The following is a 25,879-nucleotide window of genomic DNA, read 5'->3' on the forward strand; positions in this document are numbered from 1 at the left end:
CAAAACAAATTTAGCAGGCGGCAGCATTGGGAACCCAAAGGAAACGGGACTTCTCACAACTACAGCTGGCTGCAAGTTGCCACGATTTTTACAAAATTTTCTTCAAGGAAGTTTTCCACTCGAGCTGTCAATCTTTTTGGCCAGAGTAAAATGCAGTCAACGCATAAATGAGTTGACAAGTCATTCTCTGCACATACTAAGTTGCTTTTATTAATCCAGAACTGCATGCTACAGATACTGTACAGCATGAACATTTATTCATTACAAAAAATGGCTTCCAAACCATTAAAAATGAAAATCGGAATAAGAGCATAAAACGGAACAGTAACATCACAACTGTTAGGAAACATTCAAAGTATTCACAAAAAATGTTATAGTTAGCATCTTAATAAACCAGAGAAAAATCTGAGACAGTTTTACAATCGCTTCATGTCAACTACAATGGCACTGAATGAACAGATGAACAATTTTTCAGCTTTATACAGCGTTTTTTGCAACATCAACATGCCTAGGTTTTTTTTTTTTTGTTTTAAGTTTGCTACCTACCTGTATGTAGTAAGTGTACATAAAAGTGGCAGTCTGATTTTCCTTTTATGAATAATCTAATATACAGAATTTGGCCCTTAAGGGTTTATACCTCTTCATTTTAAATGCTTTCCGGACAATCTGCTACCAAACACGTCTGTTATAGGTGACATTAAAACTACATACATATCTACCTATGTAACATCACAGCAAAACATGATGAACAAAAAAATTACAGCATTAAAAAAAAATAATAAAGTTGTCGGGAGAAAGTTAAAAGTCACTGAGAATTTTGGCACATAAAAATTTTGCACACAGCCTACAGTCCTAATGTCGCAGGGGATTCAGCTGCAGTTCTGAACGGGAGACACTTGGACCTTGCTGTTTTTGAAACAGCGTTGCTAAAAATTCCCTTGCTAAATTTTCAAGTCTTTTTGTGTGTAATGGCTTTTAAAGCATTTTTTTTTTTTTTACACTATTGATCCTTGAAAAAATGCATCTGCAAATGTCCATTTGGTGGCAACCGTGTTTCATATAGCAAAAAAAAAAAAAAAAAAAAAAAAAAAATCACGCAAGGAAATAAAAAACAAAAATCCCGGAAAAAATATATATATACACATTTATATATAAACTTAAAAACCTTGTACAAATGAGTTGTTATATATAAGATGCTTACACTAAGGGAAAAAAAAAAACCTTTATACAATGTTTCAAGAAAAAAAAAGAAGAAAAAAACATTTAAAAAGGGACAACATACAGATACAACAAGCAATTTCTAAAGCAATAAATACTACTGGTCCAATAGCGTTGTGATACTTTTAATTGTTGAGTAGCGTTCCCTCCCCCAAAAAGAACAACACCATGGAACAAGGTATATTAACACATTTTTTTTAACCCTTTGTTTCTGTACATTTAAACAATAACAAGTAACATCACAATAAAGGTTGTTTCACACAAGGAAGGAAAAAAAAAAGAAGTAGTAGCGGCACTGCATTCATTGTGCCCTTAAAGGTTTAAAAACCAGATGTAAAATGATTGGTTCGCAAGCTCGTATTTAATACAAATAATAAAGAACCAATGCCTCCGGCAAGGGCTGCTTCAAAATTGCTTCTTTTTTTTTTTTTAATTTTTAAAATCAGTCTTTAAAACTAAGCTATTGGAACTACATAACAATTATGTATATATATATATTTTTTAAACGCTACAAAGACTTTAAACAGCTGTTGATAAAAATTTTGGCAGAATCATGAGGCTTTTCTCATCTACATATTTAAAAAGGAGAAATTGAAATAAGAATGGGTCAAATATTGACCAATGAACTCGATAAAACATCAACTAATGTAGCCACGTGGCACGAATTAAAAACGAAACCGAGAAACGACGACGAACAGCGGACGACGAGGAGGAGGAGAAGGAAGAAAAAAAAAAAATTGAAGAAAAAAAAAAAAAGAACCCCAAATCCCAACAGAATTCAATCCCCCCAAAGGAAACCGAAAGGGCTAACGAGGCTAAAGCTATTCTAAGGACTTGGTTACGAGGGAGAGCGGCTGGGGCTGTGTCCCCGCCAGCGAGCTGTGGGAATGCAAGGAGGACGTCGAGGGCTGTGCTAGGGATGCGGCGGCGGCGGCGGCCGGCGGGAGGGCGGCCGGCGGGTGGTCCAGGGCCCCGTTGGGGCAGCTGGCGGCAGGCAGGGCGCCGGGCTTGCTCGCAGCGCTCTCAGCGAGGACGAGCGAGGATGGCGGCGGCATCATGACCAGGTGCGCCAGCGGGTCGGGCTTCAATGAGAGCGAGAGGGGTTGCGTTTGTTCAGTCTGTGGTTTCGAGTCTCTGGAGGGGGAGGCGAGCATGGCGGGGGAGGACGGAGGAGAGTCTAGTAAGCTTCCATCTGAAGAGGGTGGGCTGACGCAGCTGCCTTCACCTTGTATGTAGCGAACGCACTTTTTTTTTCTCCTAGAAACAGGGAGAGAGTTCTCTGTGAATAAAGGGCAGAGATGCTGATGGAGACAGTTATCTAAAGCAAAGAGCCGTCAATTAGCTAGTCTGGGCTCTGCGCGGGCAGCACCCCGGCCCCACGCGCCGTCCTGGGGGTCTGGCGGGGTGTCCTCGGCACCGAGCCCGCTCGGGAACCTCCCCTCGGCTATCAGATTTGGAAAGGATTCACCAATTGTCTCTTCGTCCCCCTCATCTTCAGGCCGCCTCCTTTCCTTAGTTATTTTAATAATCGGAAAATCAGGTAAGACCTTTTTTGGAGCCCACTGTGCTAATCTACAAACTCTACTTTCCTCCGGAAAAATAAAACCAAACCAACTTAATCCTTAAAATAAAAGCTCTGGGTAGTTGACGGTATCTCAAGATGTCCCATAACGCTGTCCAACTCAACAGGGCTATCTCTACACCTGCGGCACCTGTCGTGTCTTACGATGCACTGCCCTTGGGAGGCAAGGACGGCTGCAAACTACCGCTCATTGCTTTCTCCTCTGTTAAGAACCACACCAAATCCAGAAACGTCAGAGTCAGACAGCAGGGATATATAATAGAGAGAATGAGAGAGAGGGGAAATAAAAACAAAACCAACAGACAAACAGAAGAAAAACCAGGAAAAGAACAGGATAAACAGAGTATGATCCAAAATAACAAGAATAACTGGTTGTATGGCCTGCAGGTTGTGGCTTTACATTGACTCAGTTTTACTTTTTGTTTTAAGGGAGAGTGGTAAATTTTGGAAGCTGCTCGTCTGCATTTTGGGGAATTTTCCTCTGAGAGGCCATCCATGTTAACTCCAGAGCGGGATCCAATTTCAGTAGGTGAAGAGCACGACGACAGGTACAAAGGTGAGGAGCAACAGGGAGCTTATTTCACGCCAGGGAATATGAGAGTCTTGCAAGAACCGCTCACCTTCAAATAAATAAGTGACCCGACAGAGATCTTTTCTCCTCCCTCTGTCCACTTAATAATGTAAAGGATAATGAAAACATGACAGTTTCACACCATCTCTCTTGCCAAGTATATGCAAGACAATTCTAACAGCAGGACAGAAATAATGAGGCAAACAACCACAGCATCTGGCAGAACGACATTCAGTGGCCACCTTGACCCTCATAATGACGGCTCTCCAGCCCTCCTATTCACAAGCACACTTTCCATGGGAAGTGCTGAACTGCTGTTACACAGCCCGGGGTGTATGACAAAGTCTGTCTAGAGCAGCTCTGCCACAAAAACTTTGGACACTCAGCTAAGCTGCGCAAAGCCACCAACGTGAAGGAGTAGGTTGCTCTCCTCCTCCAGTGGATACCTCGCCCTAGCTCAGCAACTTCATCAGAGAAAGCGCCCAAGCGTGGCTCAGCAGCTGAACGTCGCTGGGCGACATTCCCCACTCGCGGAGGTGCCCTAGCTCCACTGCTGGCCGTCAACGTTCGCCCCTATGCATGGCAACTACGTTTGGCTTGGCTTAAACCGAGGTCTGCTGTCCAGGCAATGGGGCTAGATGTTTCTCGGCTGCAAGGGAGATGGCACCAGCTTGATCCTGGAGTTAAAAGATGTCATCTCCCACAGCCAGGAAGGGAACAGCAACCCTGGCACCCCGTCTTTCCACCAGCTTCAGTGAGGGACCAATGCTGTGACATCCCTTCCTCCAGAGACTCAGGCTCTGCGCTCAGGTTCTGCTCCACGTTCCACATGGCAAGGTAAGGGGTTAGGGCTATTAGAGTTTTAACCACGTTAGCCTGCGGATCAATACATGCTAAAAACTAAAGACAACCATGCAACTTAAATGTTAAAAAGAAAGAAAGAAAGAAAGATAGAAGACAGCAAGTGAAGGCTGTAAACCATGCTTTATTAGAGCAACGTTAAAAGACAGAAAAAAATTAATTTGGTGGGCTCAAAACAGAACCTGTTAATCCTTCTACCATCAACAAACAACGTGGGAAGCCTCTGGCTCTTGGCTAAGGACAGTTCTGCTGCTCTTTCTCCCCTCCCCTCTCCTCTGTCTCACCACTTCCTAGCTTCAGCTGTGCAACGCTACCAGGGCCACAGTTCACGTTTGGACCTTCTCTACAGCTCCAGTGGCAAAGCAGAACAGTGACGCTTCACAAAGCTCACTGATAATACCTCTGTGGAAAGGTGGGTTCTCACAATTTGGAGACTGCAGGGCTCCCCCCAGTCCTCAAATTAAAATAATTTGCAAGCAGAGACCCAAGCTCTGCCTGCCTCATTGATGGTGGTACAGAAGCCATTCAACTGGATTGCTCTGAACCTACAAGGCAGTTAACTATTTCACTGGAGGCAGTTTTGAATCTAGTATGCCAAAAATTCAAAAATAATTTTTTTAATACTATTTAAGTTCTGTGGCCTGAAAGGAAGAGTTCCTATGGCAAAGCAGACTTAAACCAGGTCTACCTGACTTTCCAACTCTGCAGAGTTAACAACCGTTAGAAAACTAAACCCACTGGTCTGCCACCTGAATTTTCCTTTGACTGGGATTAAGGGAGCAGATTGCTTCCTCTGCTTCTGTTGTATATTAAACTCTTTAATAGCGTGGCCACTTCTAGCCTGAAAAGCCATTTACTTAAATCACGATGGCTCAAGGGGGGGACATTTCTCCAGCCTGTGCCTTTCCCACCAGGTGTTATCTGTGGTCACGTACGTGCCAGGGTTAGGTGGGACAGAAGGCATAGATGGTAAAATGCCAAACCCTGCAAGCCAAATTTTACTAGAAGTGAACACCACCAGGCAACTCTGGCAAAGGGGAGTAAGTAAACATCCAAGGAACTCTCTGTGCCTCAGTTTTGCTCTCCAAAAAGTGGGAACAAAAATAATACGTATTCCCCCTCAGAAGCACGAGTGAGGATTACTCACTTGTGCATTGCTCTGAAGTGTCAACTGCTACATCAGTCTGGCAAACACCAACAGACCTGACCCGGCTGGTGCTGCCCTTGAAACTAGCCCCAGGACAGCATCGGGAAACCTGTAATGCTGCAATTGCCATGAGTGAAAGCCACAGAGGACGACAAGGGTTTATTCAGTTCCTGTGAGCAAAGACAGTTCCTGTCTCAGTTTCTATTGTAGTAGCAAACTGCACATCTTTAGCACCGACCTAAGATGTGCTACAAAATGCTACCATGCTAACAAATGCAATGTTGTAACGGTTAGGACCAGAACTAGGAGAGAAATGCTCTAATACCTAGTGATAAAATGCATCCATGCATTTAAAAAAAACCCAAAACAAAAGAAAAGCAGCTGAGTCTGTATCAGTAAGTCTAAAGCTATCAGCTACACCACTGGAGTCCTCTCTGATGTGCTGCAAAGATTTCTGACCAAAACCTGGCATAAGTTAAGAGAGGGTTTATGCTTCATGTGTAACCTAAGCAATGTACGGACCGAATGAAAAGTCCCCTTGCTGATAAAGTTTTAGTTTTAAAAGTACGGTGTTTACTTAAGCAGCTAGGGAAAGATAAAGCAACACAAACATGATGTGCCCCCAGTTCTGATACATGGCATACAGAGCCTGACATGCTTCAAATACTCTATCTCTAGACTACACAAATTTCTGCTGATAGCGTGTAATGAACTAACCACAGAATAAAGCCTAATTAAACACAGCATTTGAGTCTTTGGCTAGCATGGGACTCGAACCTCCTGACACAGTGAAGTGGCTACCCAGCTCTTGTGGACTGACTCTTCTCCCTTTAAGCTTTAAGCAACCGCTGCTTTCAACGCTTGTTTAACATACGTACTGGTACTGGTACTGGTATTTAAGACCCCAACACCCGGTACTAGCATGCCTCCAATGGGACAATATGCAATCTGTTGAAGACATTTCTGGTGCCTTAGCTGGTATTTTACCACACAACACCACCCTCGATCCGTGTTTTCCTCGACACTAAGCACAAACAAGACTGCGTGCATACACAAAATATGATGGACGTCTGATCTACATTCTAAATGAGATGGAGCACATGGGACTGGCATGAGTAAAAGGGGGAAATGTGGGAGAGGAATCACTACACACAGAGTGTGGTTTGGGTTGAAATACCTACCATCATAATATTCCAAATTCAAAGACTGCTTGTATCAGAACAAAGAAACAACAAATTTAACCAAACGCGATCATATAAGGAAAAAGGAATGAGAAAAGAACTACTCGGTATCCCTCCACCAAGAAAGAAGTACGTACTGAGTTATACATGGAATTAAACTCCAGTAGAACATGGGCTGTCGAAATTTGGGCTCTCTGATGTCTTTCACCTCCTTTTAACGCTGGAAACTGTCCTACTAAAGTTGTAATCAGTTTTGTCTAGAGCTCAGGCGTTTACAGCTCACTTGTTGGGATAAAATTTAGAAAAAACGTATTTTCGTAATCAGAAAAAGAAGACATCAGATCATTTAAAAAACTGGTGTCTACATAAACCTTACCAAGGCATAGAAGCCTACAGGTAGCTGTTTAATTTTGCAGATAACACCAAAAAAAATGAGTACAATACAAGCTGTAAACACTGGCTTTTACATCTCTAATCATGAGAAAAACACTAGTGCTGCAGATCCCAGAACCTTTTTAAAAAGCCTTTGGAGGCAGTGGACTTAGACCCAAATGAAAGACAAAATACAGATGTCCAGCTAAACATTCATTTTGCTGACAATCTGGGAAAAAATAATAAAAAAGCCAAAAAACTGCCAGCTTTAAGGACTTGAAGTTTTCTTGTTCCCAGTTCTACCACCAGGGAGAGGTTATTGGTAAAGAAAGAGAGAAAATGGCATTAAATTAGCAAGAAATTCCAAAGATCAAAGATTATTAGCAATTGATGCTGTGGGAGAGAGAAAGGTGGGGAGGGGGGAAAAAAAGATTAAAAAAATAAAATCACACAAATGCACTAAGAGGACAGATTGCTTTTATTTCCCCAAAGGCCTAATGGGTAGTATTATACCTGCATGGTTTGCACCATAAACTCTGTCGGTCAAGCCCGAACAATGCCCGACACTTCTTTGGAGTATTTGCATCTGTTAGCATAAGGTAAACACAAAAAATACAACACAATGGTGGATAGAGCTCATTTGGACTGCGTCATCTTAGCTACAGCTACGTTTAGCTTTCAATCACCTTAGTTTTATTTGGTAATCTCCCCTCGTACCAAGGGCAGGAAAGAAAACAGAACTTTCACAATGAGCCAAAAGAAAACCAAAAAAATCTCCGACACGGCCGTGTGTCTGTCCGGTGTTGGCACCGCGCTCAATGCCGTGTTATCAAGGGCTTTGGGAGCGACTTTCCTTGGGCGGAGGCTTGGAGGGCAGCAGCGTGGTTGAGCCACGGATCAGATGGGCTTAAGGCTGATGCTGTTTTACAGTGGGTTTTTGGCTAGCAGCAGCAAAGAGGAAGGCAAAAAAAAGAGACCAACAACGAAAAAAAAAGCAAAACCCTTTCAGAGAGATGATAACTCATGGCAGTGTCCCACTCCCTTGTGTCTTCTAGATCACAACACAGAGCTACAAAGCAACAAGGCAGGAAAAAAAAGGGGAAAGTACCAAATAAACCAGCTGCAAATCAGCCATAGCGAGTCTGGGAAAACTATACACACCTGCAGGGGCCGCACCAGTTATTCTGTTGATCAAGGCCAAAGCGCGCTCGGCATTTCTTAGGAGCGCTCAGGTCTGAATGAGTTCAAGAAAAGCGAGCAGAAAAGGGAGAGAGGAAAAAAAGAAAAGGGGAGAGGGGGGGAGAGAGAGAGAGAGAGGAAGAGAGAAAAGGGGAGAAAAAAGAGAAAGATAAAAATAAGGAAAAAATAAAAATAAAAAAGGGAATAAAAATCAATGTCCTCGTTATTAATTGCAAAATATTGACTTTTGATTTAAAAGTTAAAAAAAAGTGATAATCACATTTTTATTCAACTCTTGAGATTAGCTGTTGCAATTAAAGCTGCAGTATCCCTTTATAAAGGACTGTTTCTTTCCCTTTTAAAAGAGCAGGTAGAGGAAAGTCATTGTGGCTGGTCTAGCAGGATGTTTCAGGCAAGATTTATTTGGGCTGGGGTTTTTTATTCTCTTTTTTGAGAGGGGGGGGAAAAAAGGAAGAAAAGAAGCTGAGTATGGAAGTTAGATCCTGAACATGCTTTTTTCTTCAACTCAGATACAAAATAAAAATAAGAGGAAAAAAAAAAAGAAAAAAAAAAGGAAATTATATCTCCTGGGATAATGCAGCTTTTGGAATAACATTCAATTCATTTGTTTTTATTAATTTGTATTTAAAAGAATGGATAAGAATAAGCAGATTGCGGAATGAGTATGTTAGTATCAGCCAGAAAATAAAACGTAAAGCATGGCAAGGTGCTGAGTTAGTACAGCTAGTGAATTGCAATGAATAGGCTTGAGCAGAAAGGAAAAAAAAAAAATCCAAAACTAAAATAATAATAAAAAAATGTATATGCATGCTAATGTGAGAAGACTTAGTGGGAGCCATGAAAAATGCCATTAGATTAAGGAGGTTCATTACTGACTTGCTTCCATTCTTTATCAGTCTCTTTAAAGAAATACTGCATATTCAATTTGCACAGTTAGTACAACTCTTGCGTTATTTTTACTGTATTACTGTTTTAATAGCAATTGTTACAAAAACGAAAAACAAAATTAAAAAATACTATCAAACATATAATAGATATAAAGATATATAGATAATAAATACTATCAAAACGTGTGGATGGTATTTTTTTCTTAATGTCATAAGTGTTTAATGTTAAAATCTATAATGGCAGGAAAAAAAATTAAAAAGCAGTTCATAAACTATTTTAAATGACTCAAAATGACGTTAGCACCTGTAATCGGAGGAAGTGAAAGGCAAGGATTTAGGAAACATTCGCTGTGTTCTGAAAAAAAAGAACAAATTATACAAAGGCTTCAAAAAAACTAAGTCAGGGCTTCTTCAAAATTGACTATGAGATTGCCTATGCAGTATTTCTAATTTCCTATATAGAATGGCAAACCTCCTTAATTTAAAATGGGTGCGATTTACCACTGTAAGGCATGCATCAGAACATACAGGTACAGCCCAAATTAATACCAAACACATACATACGTACGTACACGCACACACATATGCGCAAAATAAGCGGACAACTTTATAAATGGTGGCATAGGCATTACAACTACGGCTCTGCAGTTAAAGGCTTTGCGATTATTACGTACAAATTCAGCTAACGTCACGAGAGGCTCTTACATGCAGTGGCTGGGTTACTAGTTTTAGAAGGGCAATAACGCGTAAATAATTAGAGTGCATTAAAAAAAAAAAAGGCTGCCTAATATAGGGACCGGCTCCCGGTGAGGCCAGGAGACTCGTACCCACCTCCCCCGTACCTAGGAGCGTCACACCAGGACTGCCACGCTTCCACTAAGCAAGAGATTTAGACTAATTTTTACTTACCATTGGTCTCTCCTGGCTGCTTATCCCTTTTCCTCTTCTTCTTCTTTCCCTGCAGGAAACATACACAAATAAGGAGGATTAAAAAAACCCCAAAACATGTCTTCTTGCAAGACAGCACTGAGCGGTGGGGCTGCAGCTGGTGCAGGAAGCTCCCCGGGGAGGACACCGAAGCGCGGTGCCGGCTCGCCCCCGGTGCAGGAAGGCTTGGGGGGGGGCCCCGAGGGGATGCTTGCACCCCAGGGATGGCTCTGCTTGCCCACCCTCTTGTGCCTTCTCAGACAGCCTCAGTGCAGCCCCCGCAATGCTAACACCCACCAAAGCCATAAGCAGCTGGGGAGGGGGCAGAACGACTTGCAAGCTGCTGCTTTTGAGATAAGATTATCATCACAACAGAAACATTGACACTTGTATGCTCCTGCTTCAAAAAAATCATTCCTGGTCACGTTTCTGTGGGGTGGGGAAGGGAAGAAGGGGCAACAGCGGAGATTCAAGGTGGGCGAGTCCACGAGTGAGGTCTGACTGAGCCCCTGGAGTTCCTCAGCACCCAAAACCGACTGTTAAAGCAGACAACGAAGCCACAGGAATGAGCAAGACCTAACCTGCAGGTTTATAAGTGCACTGACAACTTAGGAAGCAAAGCCAAGAAGAGAAAAAAATCCAGATATAACTAAGACCATTCCCACATTTTGCTCTATCACAAGAAAAAAATCACCAATAACGTTTTGCTAAACTGCGTCCCTTTCCCAAATACTGTCCCCCAAGATGATGCAATTTGTTACCCTTTCTGACTGGAGGGAGAAAGGCCGTTTTCTCCATTTCCCTCCAGCAGTGTGGGAGAGGACATGACCAGGAGCCCGACTGTGGAAACCCAACGCTTGTCTTCCAAGAGAAGAGTTATAAAGTAATAAGCATGGCTCAAAAGAGAAAAGCGATTTTTTAAGAAAATTTTTCTAACACTGAACTACAAGGTTTGCAGAGCAGCACAAAAAGGCCAGTGCAAGGGGACAGAGACACTTCAACCTCACAGCTTCACAGATGCTTAAAGCAATGACTTTTGGGCCAGCAATGTCAACTGCGAACAGCAGAGAGATCCCTGCTTTTGAGATGTGGTACTAAGAGAAGTTGGTGAGAAGACACCAGGCCAGCAGTCCCTTGTGGTCAAAAGGGAACAAACATGTCTTGGAAGAAGAAATCTCACAGTACTTTTGAAGGGCTGGACATATCTGTGGGGAAGCAAAGAGGTTCTCCGACATGGTGGACATCTTTCTCAGCAGGTTGGTCTGGCTCCCAGCTAAATGGTTAAGATTGGGCTTCAGCTTGGGACATCCACTATAACATTTGGGATGCTTACTATGATGCATTCCCTGGAACGTATTGGTAAAAAATTCCCCCAGCATGAATGCTGGATTTTGATTTGTTGTTGTTGTCGTCATACTTTTCCGCCCCAAAAGATGGCTTTCTGGCACAGGGCTTCTGTACTCATTCCCCCTTGCCTGCTCAGGGTTGTAAACTGCCACCCTGCCGTCCAGGCTGCGACAAGCACAGTCTTGTTCACGAGAGCCTTCTGGTGATGGAAAAAGCTGTGTGCACTGTCAATTTTAAAGGATTTTTAAATGACATGCACATAATCCTGTGGCCTGGAGGCTGCTGAGAAATCACCTCTGACACCTCTGAGGTCATTTTGGGGGATATGGAAAGCTGTTGCTCTGAGTCAATTGCTATCAGTCTAACATGACAGGCAGACAAGATAGACAAGCATTGCTCCAAAGCTCTCTGAGAATAAAATAGGGAAAAAAGTGGTATCTTGAAGTCCACATATCACATAAAGATACAAGAGGCTCAGATTGCTCCATCGATATTGATCTAGATTGACAGTAACTCTGTGATAGTTGGTGAATTTTTTCCAGGTTTACAACAACGTAACCGAAACCAGATAACTGCCTCAGGACCATAAGCCTAATTTTTGTTTAATCTCAAGGAGACCACTTGCATAATTAACAGACTGCATCTTGCGGCAAATTTGCTTAATTTTTGCACTACATTTGGGAATTCAAGGGCTATTCCAATTTGAGACCTTGTAACTTCTTCACACAAGGGCCAGCCAGAACAGAGGTCAGGAGTCACCTGCCCTTTACAAATTCTTCAAGCCAGGTACTGAAGTACTGTAACCCCTTTAGGGAGCAATCTGTTAAAAATGGCTGATATAGGAATGTCAGCCAGGAGCCAGGAATTTCTGGTTCCTTTTCAACACAAGCTTTGAAAACTGTTGCTAACAAAGAACTGACAGAGGTCCCACTAACTTCTTTTACACCCTTTTCAAAGGAAATAGGGAGAAAAATCACCTGGCTTCCTTGTTCAATTTTTGTGCTACGAGAAGATATTTGATTACGTAGCTAAAGTAATACATGGACTTAAGAAAAGAATTGTGGCAGCAGTTTTTCAAGTGCTCTGCAGAAGACATCATTTTGCCTTTGCCCTCCGATTGTCCTCCTAAGACTTGAGCAGATGGTCTGTAACATTTTCTGTCATCGTACTATACAAATTCTTAGGCTGCAAGTAAAGGTGGATGTAAATACTTGCTAACCATTTTGGCAGCTCCCTCTGCAGAGCCAAACCAACATGGGTTTTGACAGGACTGCAGAGTTCTTTGGTACTAATTTTCTAGACAAGTGGCAGGCAAGGTGACTAGACCCTTACATACTTCTGAGTCCAGCACTCAGCTCTGCTTAACATCTTATATTAGATCTCAGGAAGAGCAAATGTGCCTTGTGACACCAACAAGTCACGAGGGATTCCCTGAATCCTCTTCTCTTATTTAAGAGCAGGCTGAAAGCTGCGTTTCTTGAATGTACTGCTCCTATTTCTGCAAGCAGCCCAAACGTGCTCCCCTTCTAGATGTATGAAGGGCTTGAGCCCTATGAAACGCCAACGGAGGAGGGGAACTCGGAGAGCTCTGAATGGGCCAGGAGAGGAGGAATAAATAAAATCCTGTGGAAGATGCAATTGTGTGATGCAAAGGTACCGCGCTCTCCTCAGGCAGGAAGGTTCCCCCTGAAGGTCACTTGGGGGTACAGCATCAAGCCGCTGGGAAAGCGCTGGCTTTCTCATCCTGTCCTTTTTAGCTCGAGAAGAAAGGGTTTCGCAGTGCTCACATGGTGAGGACAAAAGTAAAAAGTCCTAAACACTGAAGGCTTTGTACATGCCCATCTGTCGATGGCACAGTCACTGAGCAGAATGAGCATTCCCGAAACCTCAGTCAAGCCTATACTCCCTTCTGGACACCCAAGAAGATGATACTGCACAGTGCCAAGGAAGTACCTCAAGCCTATGGTCTGACAGTCTCAGGCCAGACTATGCAGAAAAGAAAGGGAAAATGTGTTTAAGCAGGAGCAGTGCCTCATCGGGCTTAACGAGGTCTCCTCTGAGGAGCATGCACAGCTATACCTGCAAGGGCGAACAAAGGAGGGAGCGAGGCAGAGCCCAATGGAAAGAAAAGATGATCAAGAAAGAACAGAAGGATTTGAAAAAATGTCCTTAAGGACATATTACTAAATAAGTGAGCACGTGTATTCTCCAATGCTGAAACGGTGGAAGAGTGTAGAAAGCTGCTGCTGCTCTAGGCTTTGCTGCAGACTCTGAACTAGCTTCTTCCCCTCCATACACAAAAAAGCACAGATTCTCATAGAAGTAAACATTGCCATATGTAAATGACAGTTTATGTCATTTGTGGAAAAATAGGATATTTATGGTAAAATAGGCAGTGATGATGACGATGATGAAAGTGACAGACTTCCACAAAAACAAAATGTGTAGCACTATATATAACTGACATCAATCTTACAGCTGCTGGTCCCCAAACCTGCAGGGAAGTCTGCCTGGAAGGTAGGGAGCATGGTTTATTCCAGAGTTAGAGATCTTGAAAGTTTTAGGTAATTTTTATTTAAATTTTTTTAAAAAAAGTCAAGATGCTGCTATAATCCTATTAAAGAGGGTTTAGAGCTCCCACCAATCCCCAAATCTGTTAAGAATTTATGGGTTTAGGCTTGCAAACACTTACTACCAGATGCACTGCTTACTCTTCACAGAAGAAAAGGGTATATACTACTAGTAAGTGGTTACAACACTGGCCTTATGTTTTTAATGGACAGAAAATTCTACCACTTTTAGCTACAAAACAGGCTTTCTGAAAGGTGGAGGGAGGAATCAATCTTAAAAACACTCCATGAACTGATCACAAACTCCAAAACACTTTTTAAAAAATGAGGCGGGGTGAGGGGGAGACAACATGGCTATGAAAAAGCAAAACATAACCGAAATACACAACAGTAGAGCGTGGAATAATTCATTTAACCCCACTTGAGAGTAAGACTTTCAAACAAGTCACGCTTTTGGTTTTGCCAGTCCTTCTCTGAAGGTAGGATAAGTCATTCTTCCACTTTCCACTATACTCTCACACAGATAAGCACAAGACACTAATTATTCATCTTTTTGGTGGAAAGGAGAGGAGCCACACTAGGGGAATTTTTAATTTTGTTTAAAAAAGTGAAATTTAAAATGACCAGCAAGCCAAACAGCATTTCCAAACGCTGGTAAAGTGAAGGCAAGAGTTTCTTCACAGAGCTCTACTGTCATGCCCCAATTCTAACCTTTTACTAGTCCCAGCCAGGAAACCTCTTCCAAGTGAAGGGCTGGGAATTATCCCCAATAGTTTTAGTATTGCAGAGGGAAGCGTCCGTTGTTGTTACCAGATTGGGATCCTGAGGCACGCTTTCCAAGTAGTGCTTGTGTGCAATGTGTGGTCGTAGTTCAGCAGGTCACATATACATTTCTACAAGCTCTACTACTAAAAAAATTTCCACCTACATAGGAACCTACATAGTTATCCCGTGCGGACCAGCCCGGGTACAGCTGCATATGAAGCTGTCGTTCCTTTCTCGCTAGTTCATAGTATTTCGCTTGTTCTTCTCTGGATAATGCGTGCCACTGAGGTGAAGATGAGAGAAAAAGACAAAAAAAAAGCACAAGTGGGTTTTTTTAAGTGCATCAACAGCAGAGTATAGTATTTATATATAAATACAGTGAGAGTTGATTTTCATAAAAAAAGAGATAAAAACAGATGATCTGGCATGCTGCCATTCATATTTTATTTGTAACTCTAGATTGTAACTCCAGTAAATGCAACTGAGTCACAAATTCTAATTTGCCTTCACTCAGCCCCTTTGTCTCCTGATGAGACAAGAATTAAGAAAACTAAACAAAAACAAAGAGCAGGGGAGAGGGTCCAGAAGCTGAACCACTTGCCGTGAGCCAGGTCTCAGTGACAGATTTACAGAAGGTTCCCCCCTCCCTTCCCCACTGGCACTCCGTCTCCTCTCCTGGCTCTCACAGGTGCTGATACTGGTACTGTACTTTCCAAAGGTTTTTTCCTTCCCCATTTACTTTTCTGCCTGTTTCTAGGACAAAATAAGAAATCTGAGATTTGTCCATTTTCAGGTGATGGAAATAACATTGAAATAACACTGCTATTAATTAACTTCCCCCCTTCCCTGTGAATGACCCCACTTGCAAAAACAAAAACCAAAAGAAGGCCTTTGGTTTAGTTACTTCCTTATCCACTATCAAAAGAACAGGAAAACACAGTGATTCAGAAGGATACGACTCCCTTTCTCTGCAAGCAGTGTGAATCCTACCGAGTTTCAGTCCCTGCTTGTGCTTCTCCCTTGTTACCTACCCTTCGACCGAGGATTTGGTTGATGGCTGCGCTCTCTTTCAATGTGCATTCTGCTACAACTTTTGCTCTCATTTCCTTCATATACAACATAAATGCATTAAGAGGTTTCTTTATGTGTGGCTTCTTTTTCTCTTCTTCTTTTTTGGAGTCCTGATGTTTTCTGAAGGGTAAAGGTACAACCGACAGAAACCTCACAGTGAGAACTCTTGTGAATTTATTAAATTAATCCCCTCAACCCCCTCCAGTATTAATCCTCAGAAATTAGTCTCTAGAAAGAGAACCAGTAGGTTCTCCAGGGCCTTCACCCTGGCTGCTGTATGAGAATGGCTTTAAGAACATTATAAGAAAACGTATCTCATATTTCCACAATATCACCAAGTACCTTCTCTGCTCCTAGAACCTCAGAAGAATGTAGGTAGTCAGGAAAATGGGTTCATGGGGAGGGCTTGTGAGGATGATGGCAGAGGAAATAATTGCACCCCATCATCACTGGGAATGGAAATGCTGTCTTTCTGCTTCACCCGTGAAATGAAACGCAAGAAGCACCAGAAGCACTAGGGGCAGAGGTAGACCAGGGCTCTCCTTGGTTCAAACCTAAACTTGACACCAGCGCTCTCTGCAGCTCTGAACAAGCCATTTATGCTCTGATTTATTGTGTCCTGTTGCGTATCTGGTATCTCACGGCTTCAAACCAGGCACTGAATAACAGGGAAACTGGTCAAGAAGCTTGAATCTTGATCAAGAAAATTCCACTTCTTTGTTAAAATGGGTGAAATTAGTAACTACTTGTCTATGTCACAGAATGACTCTGAAAGACTGTTACCATTACTTTGACACACTTTGGTAGTTAAACCATGTTCAAATCAATTAGAACAGAAACAAAAAAAAACAATTTAAAAAATATTTTACAGCAAAAACATTCCTACAAATCCAAGCCTTTTTAAAAGCCACACATGCACAGGCGATGCTTTGGGTGTTCTAATAAGAAGACACAGGAAGCAACAACTTACGAGCTGTGGAGTGAGCCGACGTCGCTCTGGGAAGATTCCTGTTTGACTGTTGGTGTGACTATGGCCGGATGAGGGATTCCAGTTGTATGTAAACTATGGTGTGGCGGGACCATGTGTGGAGGAAACCTAGAGGAGAGAAAGCTGTGTAAATCGTCAGAATAAAAATGAATGAATGGGGAGGGATGTGTACACACATTTTAAAAAAAAAAAGGCATATAACAAGCACATGACAGCTAGACAAAGCATATGAAAGCTGGCAGCATTAATTAGCAATAAATTAAACATAATGACTCTTCTAATGTCATTAAAGCCAATCTTCCCCTTCATTATCATTACTGACATGAGACATCATGATTTTTAACATCTTTAACAAAAGGCAAATTCAACTGGATGAACTTGGATGAAAGTGGCATTTCAGCTACCTGCAAGAAAATCCACCAGTCCATTTCTTTGCTAAGAAATTATCCGTGGCAACCAAGGAATCAATTTTTATAGTTCTGAATCATGTTGTGAATTTGGGATGACATCTTTTGTTGCATATTGACAGCAAAATAAAATATTAATGCCAACACAATCTAGATGCATTTTTGATAATCCTTATAGATGCCTCATTAGCTACATTTTGTTGATGGAGCAAAAGAAAATATTTATTTGTGTCTAATAAATCTCTGAGCCACATTGCTTTAACAAAAGGTGGGAAGATTGTGGAATTAAGTCAATTTTGACCCACTGAGGTAACCTACGAAGGCTTAAACTCATGTAAAATAACAGTCTAGCCTTTCTAAAGAGAAAAAATGTTGTCAGCTTTATGGTTTATGGTCATATACATGGACAGGCCCCAGTCCTGCAACTGGATTCAGAGGGATGTGCAATCCTGCATGAATCTAATTGCTTGGTTGGGGCCACAGCACAAACATGGCACAATCATTCAGACTTTTTACTTTTTAACCAAAATGAACCATCTTCTCAAAAGCAGGATTGACTTCTTATCATTATTTCTCAACAGTCTCAGAAAGGTTTTGCAGTGAATAAGGAAAGCACACTATGACTGACCGCCTTTCCCTTAGGAAACCCCCGCTGAAGTCAACAGGTTGCCAGGGAAAGGGATCTAGCCTAAAATTCTGGCTCAGAAATAACTTCCTCCAAAATTCCAAAGCTAAAGTGATCTGGCAAACAACAAGGGTTTTTATCATTGCAAATCCCTACTCTCATCCCAGATTTTGAACAATCTTGGTCCAAATAAAATAACCCAAGAATATGGAACACGCAACGGGATAAAGAATTATTTCTTCTATCATCAATATACAATGATTTTTTTCTATCAAACAGGATTTAAAATAGGGTGATATACCATGGATAAGTAGATGTGTACAAGTATGAGAAATATAATGGGATTTCTTCTCTCCCCTCCTTATAAATTCCATGACTGAGCTTAACCCCACCCCCAAACTGCCTAGACATTCCCTACATTCAGAAGATGACACAGTAGGACTTTCATGAACAAGAGGTACTGTCCACTATGAGCTCTGAGGATCTTTGTGTATCAGCTGGTAGTACTCAGGATCATTAGACAGAAGTATTTTGTCTTTGAAGGCAGTGGTGGGAAGAGCAGGGACTGACAGCGAGAATGTGAAATTGTTCAAGCTGTAGAGAATTGCAGCTCCTCACAAACAAAGGCATGGAGAGAAGGAAAGAAGGAGGGTGTGATGGCAAGGGAAGAGGAGAACGAGCAGCAAAATGGCCATTCCTACTTCTGCTACTTATGGACACAAATCTCCAAGTGAATTGTCAAAATGCCTTCCCCACTCTCTGACAAAAGTAGCTGGGAGAGAAATGCATGTTTGGGGAAATGTCTTGGTGCATGGTAGGTCAGACCAGAAGACAATGGCAAGGCTGCAAGGAGACCAACATCCTGGTCCCACTTCTGCCACAGAGCTGCCTCACCATCAGCAGGACACAAACTGCGTCTTTGTATTGTTTTTTTCTGTTCTCCCTCTCTTTATTTTTGTGTGTATGTATTTTGATTGAACATACTTAAAGTTTGTTCACACAGTGCCTGGGGCCTTCAGCCACAGTACAATGCAAACAATAAAAACTGACAGTAAGAGCTTTTTTTAAAAAAATAACTTACTAACATGGGCGAAAATAAAACCCATGGCAAAATCCTGACCTCGCTGAAAGTGGTAGTGATAAAAAGTTGACACGCATCCTATCGAGTGACTGTCTGTCCTAAGCAAGACCCAGCATTCAAGAGAGGACTATGCTGCTGGGGCTAGCTAGGGTTCAAACCAGAGCAAGACCCAGTGACAATGGGGCAATGAAGGATGAAGATGGAGATGAAAAGCCTACCTTCAGAGAGCAGGCAGGAAGAGCTGCGCTTGTTTGACATGAGGACACAGCGGGAAGGGCAGTGGGCATATACCAGCAAGGAAGAAGAGCTGAGTGCAGTGGTAGCTCAAGGACAGAAGGGTATGAGAGTGGACCTGAATAAGATTAGACTCATCACTGGAGAAAGGCTCCCAAATATCACAAAAGACTTATTACAGCTAAAGTTAATGGGGACAAAAGATGGTGCTTGTTAAGCTTCTGAAGAGGATCCTGTGATGTGGACATGATAACTGGGTCATAGCCTTGCTTCTCAAATGAGGATCTGGTCAAAAATTAAAACACACTGCAAAATGAACTCTGCCTACATGGTGGATTGTTTTACAGTCAGGATGTTCAAAGGAAACAAATTCAACAAAGCAAAGGGTGTTATTTGAGTTGTTTATTTTTGATCAAGATTTAAGTACCTCCAGCTAATAAAAAAATTGAGGATGGTGAAGAAAATCTACAAAAAATTTAAGTCCTCCCCTAATTATGGGAAAAATGTTTTCCCAATTACCATTTAGGAGAAAGAGAGTAAGTATTTGCACATCGCAGAGTGACCAGATAGGGAGGAAGTGCAGCGGAGGAGGAGAAGCCTATCTACACATGTCATGTGAAAGCCTGGAGGATGGTGAAGCCTCTGCTGACTTCAGCTGGGCTGAGATATTACCCTCTAAGCTCTAAACTTCAGAGACATGGCAGCCTTTGGGGTGGCAGTTTCCCCAAGGAAGTTGTTCATTACCAATGACCATTCATTATTTCACACTGAGTATCTGTCCCTCCAAGACACAAGGCTGCCTATTGGACTTACACACCCCTTCCTATGTTTGGGGCTATAAAAACACACTCCAGAACCCAAAGTTGTTCTCACAATCCCATGGACTTCAGTGGGCTGGGTGAGGGCTCAGCCCAAAGCCTGAGTGCCTACTTATTTCCATGTAGACATCCACTCACATGGCAATATGAGTCGGGGAAGAGTGTTAATTTTTAAGTTCCTGGCTACACTCCAACTTCAGTAATTACATTCAGCAAAAGTGAATTTGCCCTGAAATTTCAATTACAGAAGGTATTTTCCACTGCCACCACTTAACTGCTGTGCAGTGTTTGTCTGGTGTAATTCTGCTAAATTATTTCCTGATTTCCTCTCACAGCAGTTGTTTTTTCATAGTGGGTCCACTGTTTGCCCATCAGTCAGTTAACCCTGTCTCAATTTACATTAAGGGCATATTATAGAGGGGTAATGAAGGATCAAGAGATGTTATAAGCATGTTGCACACACACAAAGTGAGTGGGGCAATGCTACGAGCGGAGAAAAGAGTTGTAAATGGTTAAAACAACCTGAAGACACTACCTTAATAGTCTAAACCATTTATGAAAATCACTATTAGTCACCCATTAACCGTTTATAAACTATTCATAAGCACACTCTAACTAATGAACTGTAATTACTAAGCTTAGGGAATATTCAGGGTTGGGAAGCATTATATGCTCCAAAGGTCTATACCATAATGCAGGCAAAGACAGGAACTACTTTTAAAGGAAGGCCCTGGAAATACGTGGATGGAGGGGTGAGGTTGGGGTCTCTCCTGGCTTCAGCGTTTGGGCAGAGCCAACACAGTGACCCCAAGGCTTGTACCAGATGCCAGCCACAAACAGCATGTCTGCAGGCAAGCGTGGGCATCCCTGGGCATGCCAGCCCCATCTCCCAACTACGCTGGCTACTCAGGGCAAGGGCTGTCCCACGGCTGAGCTCAGGTGCTCCAGCTGATACGGCGGGCATGAGAAAACATGTGTCGAACCACGTATCAGAGCACGGTCTGCCCAGAGGGTGTTCCCATGTATGGGAAACCAGGAGAGAAGTTTCTGGGCTGAAACAAAGGATAAACATCTTAAATCTATTCATCGCTCTGCATGTGCGCCTGAGCATGTGTGCGCATACAGGCTTATGTCAGAGACAAAAAGAAAGGCTGTGTGTGTATATGCACACCCCTCACCTTTGCCTAAGACATCCCCTTGTATTTTTTTCTCTAGACAAGTATTCCATGAATTGCAATAAACACCCTAAAAATTCTAAGCAGCTCATTATACACCACTGTCTCCTTTTATGGCTCCAAGCCAGAATATAATGATGAGTCTTAACTTGTTAAGGACAACTAATTTTTTGTTCCTGGCTGTCTCAGGGGCTTCTCTCTTACTCACTCTCACTTTACTTCACTGTTGACATGTTTCTGTTAACTGGATGTCATCTGCCTGCCTTGATTTTATGCACAAGCAGTGGGATGCATTTTTCTGTGCAACAATTCTGCTTTGAGTTGCATTAGATTTGTCATTATTCTCTCATTTTCCCCTTGCACTTGTAACATTTCATCTATTCCTGCCTTATTTTTTGAGCCACGGTGCACCCACATTATGGTTTATACATGATCTTGCTCCCTTTGAAGCCGGCAGATTTCAGAGCCAGCCCTCGTCAGGAGAAGTGCCTGCTACCAATTTAGCAGGCTGAGGGCCCCGAGCTCCAACAACTCAATCTAAAGGGGGTCACAGGGTGGCACAAGCGAGTGTCAGCAAGTGCTGTTTAATTGCCAATCTAGGCTTCTCCATGGTGTTTAAAGTATAATGACCCATCACTTAATTCTGAGAAGTCCTGGCCCTGCTGCTGAATGGAATGAATATCAAAGGATGTGCTAGAACAGGGCAAGGAGCCTACATTTCCTATAACTGCCATAAGTATAATAGACCTCTACTTCTGTCGTCCCATTACCACAATAATGTATTTAATTTGCTGTGTACTCTTTTTAACTAGATACCTTTCATAAAGCCTATCTTGGGAATATAGCCTCCCCCCTCCCACATCTCCCCCCTCCCTCAAATGACTAGCCTCTCTAATAATAATTAAACTAAATCAAGCTCTACTTTGCCTCACACCATGCCTGCAAGTCTTTTATAGATATTAAAAAAGATTAAATGGAGGGAGGGAACCATTGTTTAAAGTTGCAGCTCTCTCCCCAGCCCAGGATTTTTTCTCCCCCGTGCTGGGTCTATTTTTTTTTTTTTTAAAGTTGATTTTCCAGTTGTCTCTCTACTTGCTGGAGCAACATGGGCAAATTTTAATTTTTTGCCTTTACTCTACTTATCTAAAGCACACAACACACTATTTTCCTACCCATTCACTCATGAGCTCTAGTTACAGGTTTCCATTTCTCAGTGAGGTGTGTTTCCCCCCAACCCCCTCCCCCAGTCTTTTCTTCCTTAAATCCTCTATACACCAACCTTCACATATTAAAGTGCAGAGATGGAGAGGAAGGGACAGAGCAGGGAAGAGACGTGGAACCTTGCTATGTAATGCATGCTAATTTAATTATGTGCCATCATCAAAATGGATTAGCTGTTTCAGCCCATCAGGAAAGTCTAAACCTCCACCGATTTAATTAACCAGACTGAAAATCAGATGAACAGAAAATAAAACTATCATTAGGAGCAATTAGTGATTACTTAAACATAGTGCTGCCAACCAGTTTGTAAATAAAACTAGCAGCCCCTGGAAAATTAGATGGAATTAATTGGATGTAGGGAGGGGGAGAAATATATACTTCTAAAGCTTTAGAGGGTCAGGCAGAGCCCTTTTATGTTGACTATCAGTGTTTGGAGCTTTGGTAGGGGAAAACATAGCGCAATAACCTTCTTCCCAACTCTGCTTGAAGAGCAGCCCTCCTCCCTCCCAAGACTCCCCTCTCGCACACAGAGCGCTGCTCTGGGTGATAGCCACCAAGAAGGCAAAAGGTATCACGACTTCTCCTCCTTGCTTTTTCAACATCACATTCTCCCAGCTTTTTCATTTAGTTCGGCTTTTAAAGATGACTTCCCACCCCTTCACCTCTCCCTCAAAACCAAATTCTTAAAGCCCAACAACAGTACTAGGACACCCTCTTCTCCTCAAATGGGAAGGTACCCCTCGTGTCCTCCCCTTCTCCACCCCACCAAAAAACTAAGGATGACTGGTTAACCGAAGTGCTTTCAGAAATACACTTCCTAGATGAAATGCCCTCCTCTAGAGAGGGTGGCAGGAGGAGTTACGTTTGCTCTCGATTCAGGACCTCAGCATTTGAACTCACCTTGACATGGAAGCATTGACGGTCAGAGCTGTTGGGTAAGGGTGGCGGAAACCCCCTGTTGTGATTGGGTACACTGGCTGACCTTGCCTGGCAAAAAGAAGGGAAAGAGAGAGTGAGAGAAAGACAAAAGGGTTTTTTTTTTAAAAAAAAAAGAACAACAAAAAACTTCTCTCTGCACAGTAAGCTTTATTCTCATTTGATCAGAACAAAAATCTTGGGGATTGTACAGCAAGGATCAAAGGAAAGAAACACAGAACAATTTGAATGCCATAAATCTGATAGGAATGGCTAATTAAATTTTATAACCTCTGCTTATGTCAATAGAGACCCTCTCCCCAAGCTGAAACTAGGTGTTTTGTTGTAATAATTAAAGGCGAAGTCTCGCTTGCTTTAATGGAGCCATCACACTAATTGAGGGCTACACATCCAAAGGAAAACAATAATGAATGTAAATTTATACCAAAATAAAGTACAGTGAATCAAAGGACTTCAGTTGCGCTTTGGGCCTCTTTCGGTATTTAGATCTCGGTGAGAAAACATTAAATTAACAGAGCTTAATTTGTAGCCTTTTGTCAGATTAACAAGTGTTGACAAGAGTTACCGGGGGAGAGTCCCCAAGAAGTATTGTGGGTAACCAATAGACAATCACACCTCATTACAATAATTAAAAAATACAGCAACATGCAAAACAGCATCCTCATGAAAGACACACAACTTTTTCTGATTGAGGTTTGTCTGTGCTGGCTAGTTCTTTTCATCTGTCCTTCAAATATATCATCTGACTGGCCAGGATGCTTTCTGGGGGGGTACTATGCTAAAGACATGCAGGCCAGTTGAGGATAGGTGGGCTGGGAAGGTCACGGTGAAGCATGAGTGGCAATGAGAGGGGAAACAAAAACCTTGGGTTACTTCTGCAAAGCTAGCCATGCTACTCTCTTAGAGCAAAAGCAAATGTGATGGTATCACCCCTCAACAAAAACCACTCAGAGAAGCTGTTAGAGCTGTAGGTAGATAAGTACGCCATGGGTGTTGACTTGTTATAAACCAGCAGTAATGACAGAGCCTTCCTGTGACAGAGGTGGCTATTAGCACCCGCCTGATGAAACCAGCCACATACGGCAACATTCGCGTGGTTTTGCAGCCATGACACGAGGTTCAAGGAGGACACACCTGTGCCTGCACACATAAAGATGTAAGTCTCTGAGACACAGATGAGCAATGAGGCACAGGTCAATGACAGTGAGGAATTTCTTCCCTGCGCTCTCATGTCCTTAATGTTACTGACTTTTGGCATTAGCTGGGTATATTTGTTTTAAATCCTGAAGCTGTTAACTGTGCAAACTTGAGCTAAGCCGTTGCAACAGAGGTGCACGAGATGGCTGTACTGCAGCTAGGCCCTGCAAGCAAGAAAGAAGAAAAGGAGCTAAGATGTGTTCTACCAATCTACCATTCTACCAATGTGTTCAACCAAGGAGGAATTTAAGATTTCAGGGAGCAATGCTCTGGGTTTTTCTTCTGCTCATGCTATGCTCTTCTGGAGAAACAGCCTTCTGCAGAGAGCTGATGGAAATGCTTCACCCGCAGGGTGGGAGAGCCTCTACGCAAACAGGTTGCTTGACCACTCTGTGAGGAAGAAGCAGGCTGCGGCCGAGGTCTGAGCTCCAGCTCTCCTGCATCCACGCTTCTCTGCTTGAGAAAGGCCCCCAAATCCTTTGACACCAATCCCTCTCCCTGCCCGAGACCTGTGTTTGTGTGGGGACCCCCTGCTCTGCCCTGCTGTCCGACGGGGTGTGAGCTCCACTTTCTTATGGAGGGTAAAGTTGTGAAGAGGCATTTTAGCACAGCTGGCCAAACAACCTCAAGCAGGAACAAACTATTTCTAGCTTTAGGCAATTCATTTCTAAAGAAATATGATCTCCCCAAAATTGATGAGGCCTGTTATGTGAGAAAAATAGGGGAATAGCCTTGATTTATAATGCAGAGAACTGTTGTATGCAGCAATACAAATGTATTTTATAAGTATTTAAATCAAATATACTGTGCAAAAGGCCTAGGCAGTGCTTAAGTACATTATAAACCCATTGCAGAGACGGCAACATAAGGAAAAAAAAAGAAAATAAGGACTCAATTACTGGAGGGACCCTCATACCCAGCAAGGCTCTGCAAGTGGGATATGAGGAGCTGAAAAGAAAACAAAACCCCAACTAACTTTCCACGGCTTTTTTCTTTGCCAGTTTTAAAGTAAACTAATTTCACTTTCTTGTTTGCAAGAAAATTCCATTCCTCAGATGCCAACTGCCCAGCCACGTCTCGACCAGGAATGCTGCTCACTGGCCGATGTAAAGCTCTACTGTTTCACAAGAAAAATGAAAGGAGTTTCAATGGGGAAGGCCAAGGAAATTTAAAATTGTGCATTTATAGTGAGGATGGCCCTGGAAAAAAAAAAATGTCCATGAGAACCACCCTGAGCCCCCAGAAAACCAAATCTGAGAAAAACTCATCTGGTGCAGTGTAAGGGCATTAACAAGAAAAGGACGCTTCTGCAGAAGGGTTTAAAAATTCATGCTTCACGAGCCATCAGCTGGTTGAGATGACATGCAAAGCTGTGTCCAACCGCTCATGTTTGTTTAAGACCACATGACCTGGCATAAGTTTTAATTAATCTTCATGAGGTGGGTAAATTCATAACCATTCAGTGAAGTGGCAGTTGGCAAACAGACTTATCTCAATG

General features: G+C 42.5%; 1 protein-coding gene across 12 annotated transcripts in view; it reads right to left on the reverse strand.

Moving 5' to 3' along the window:
* Positions 1 to 2,039: 2,039 nt before the first annotated feature.
* TCF7L2 (transcription factor 7 like 2) overlaps positions 2,040 to 25,879 on the reverse strand; it is a 179,436-nt gene continuing 155,596 nt past the window's right edge. For 3 of the 12 annotated variants that reach the window (XM_075717869.1, XM_075717867.1, XM_075717868.1), the window contains 7 exons: positions 23,149 to 23,235; positions 16,670 to 16,795; positions 15,660 to 15,819; positions 14,804 to 14,911; positions 9,929 to 9,977; positions 9,324 to 9,374; positions 2,396 to 2,475 (listed from right to left, as the gene is read on the reverse strand). In XM_075717869.1, coding sequence (XP_075573984.1) covers positions 2,396 to 2,475; positions 9,324 to 9,374; positions 9,929 to 9,977; positions 14,804 to 14,911; positions 15,660 to 15,819; positions 16,670 to 16,795; positions 23,149 to 23,235 — 661 coding nt within the window. Of the gene's footprint in view, positions 2,476 to 7,445; positions 7,519 to 8,093; positions 8,167 to 9,323; positions 9,375 to 9,928; positions 9,978 to 14,803; positions 14,912 to 15,659; positions 15,820 to 16,669; positions 16,811 to 23,148; positions 23,236 to 25,879 lie in introns of those variants that run through there. The other 9 variants (XM_075717872.1, XM_075717870.1, XM_075717871.1 and 6 more) reach the window with 5 other exon arrangements.

Source organism: Pelecanus crispus, chromosome 10, assembly GCF_030463565.1.
Source record: "Pelecanus crispus isolate bPelCri1 chromosome 10, bPelCri1.pri, whole genome shotgun sequence".
NCBI lineage: Eukaryota > Metazoa > Chordata > Aves > Pelecaniformes > Pelecanidae > Pelecanus > Pelecanus crispus.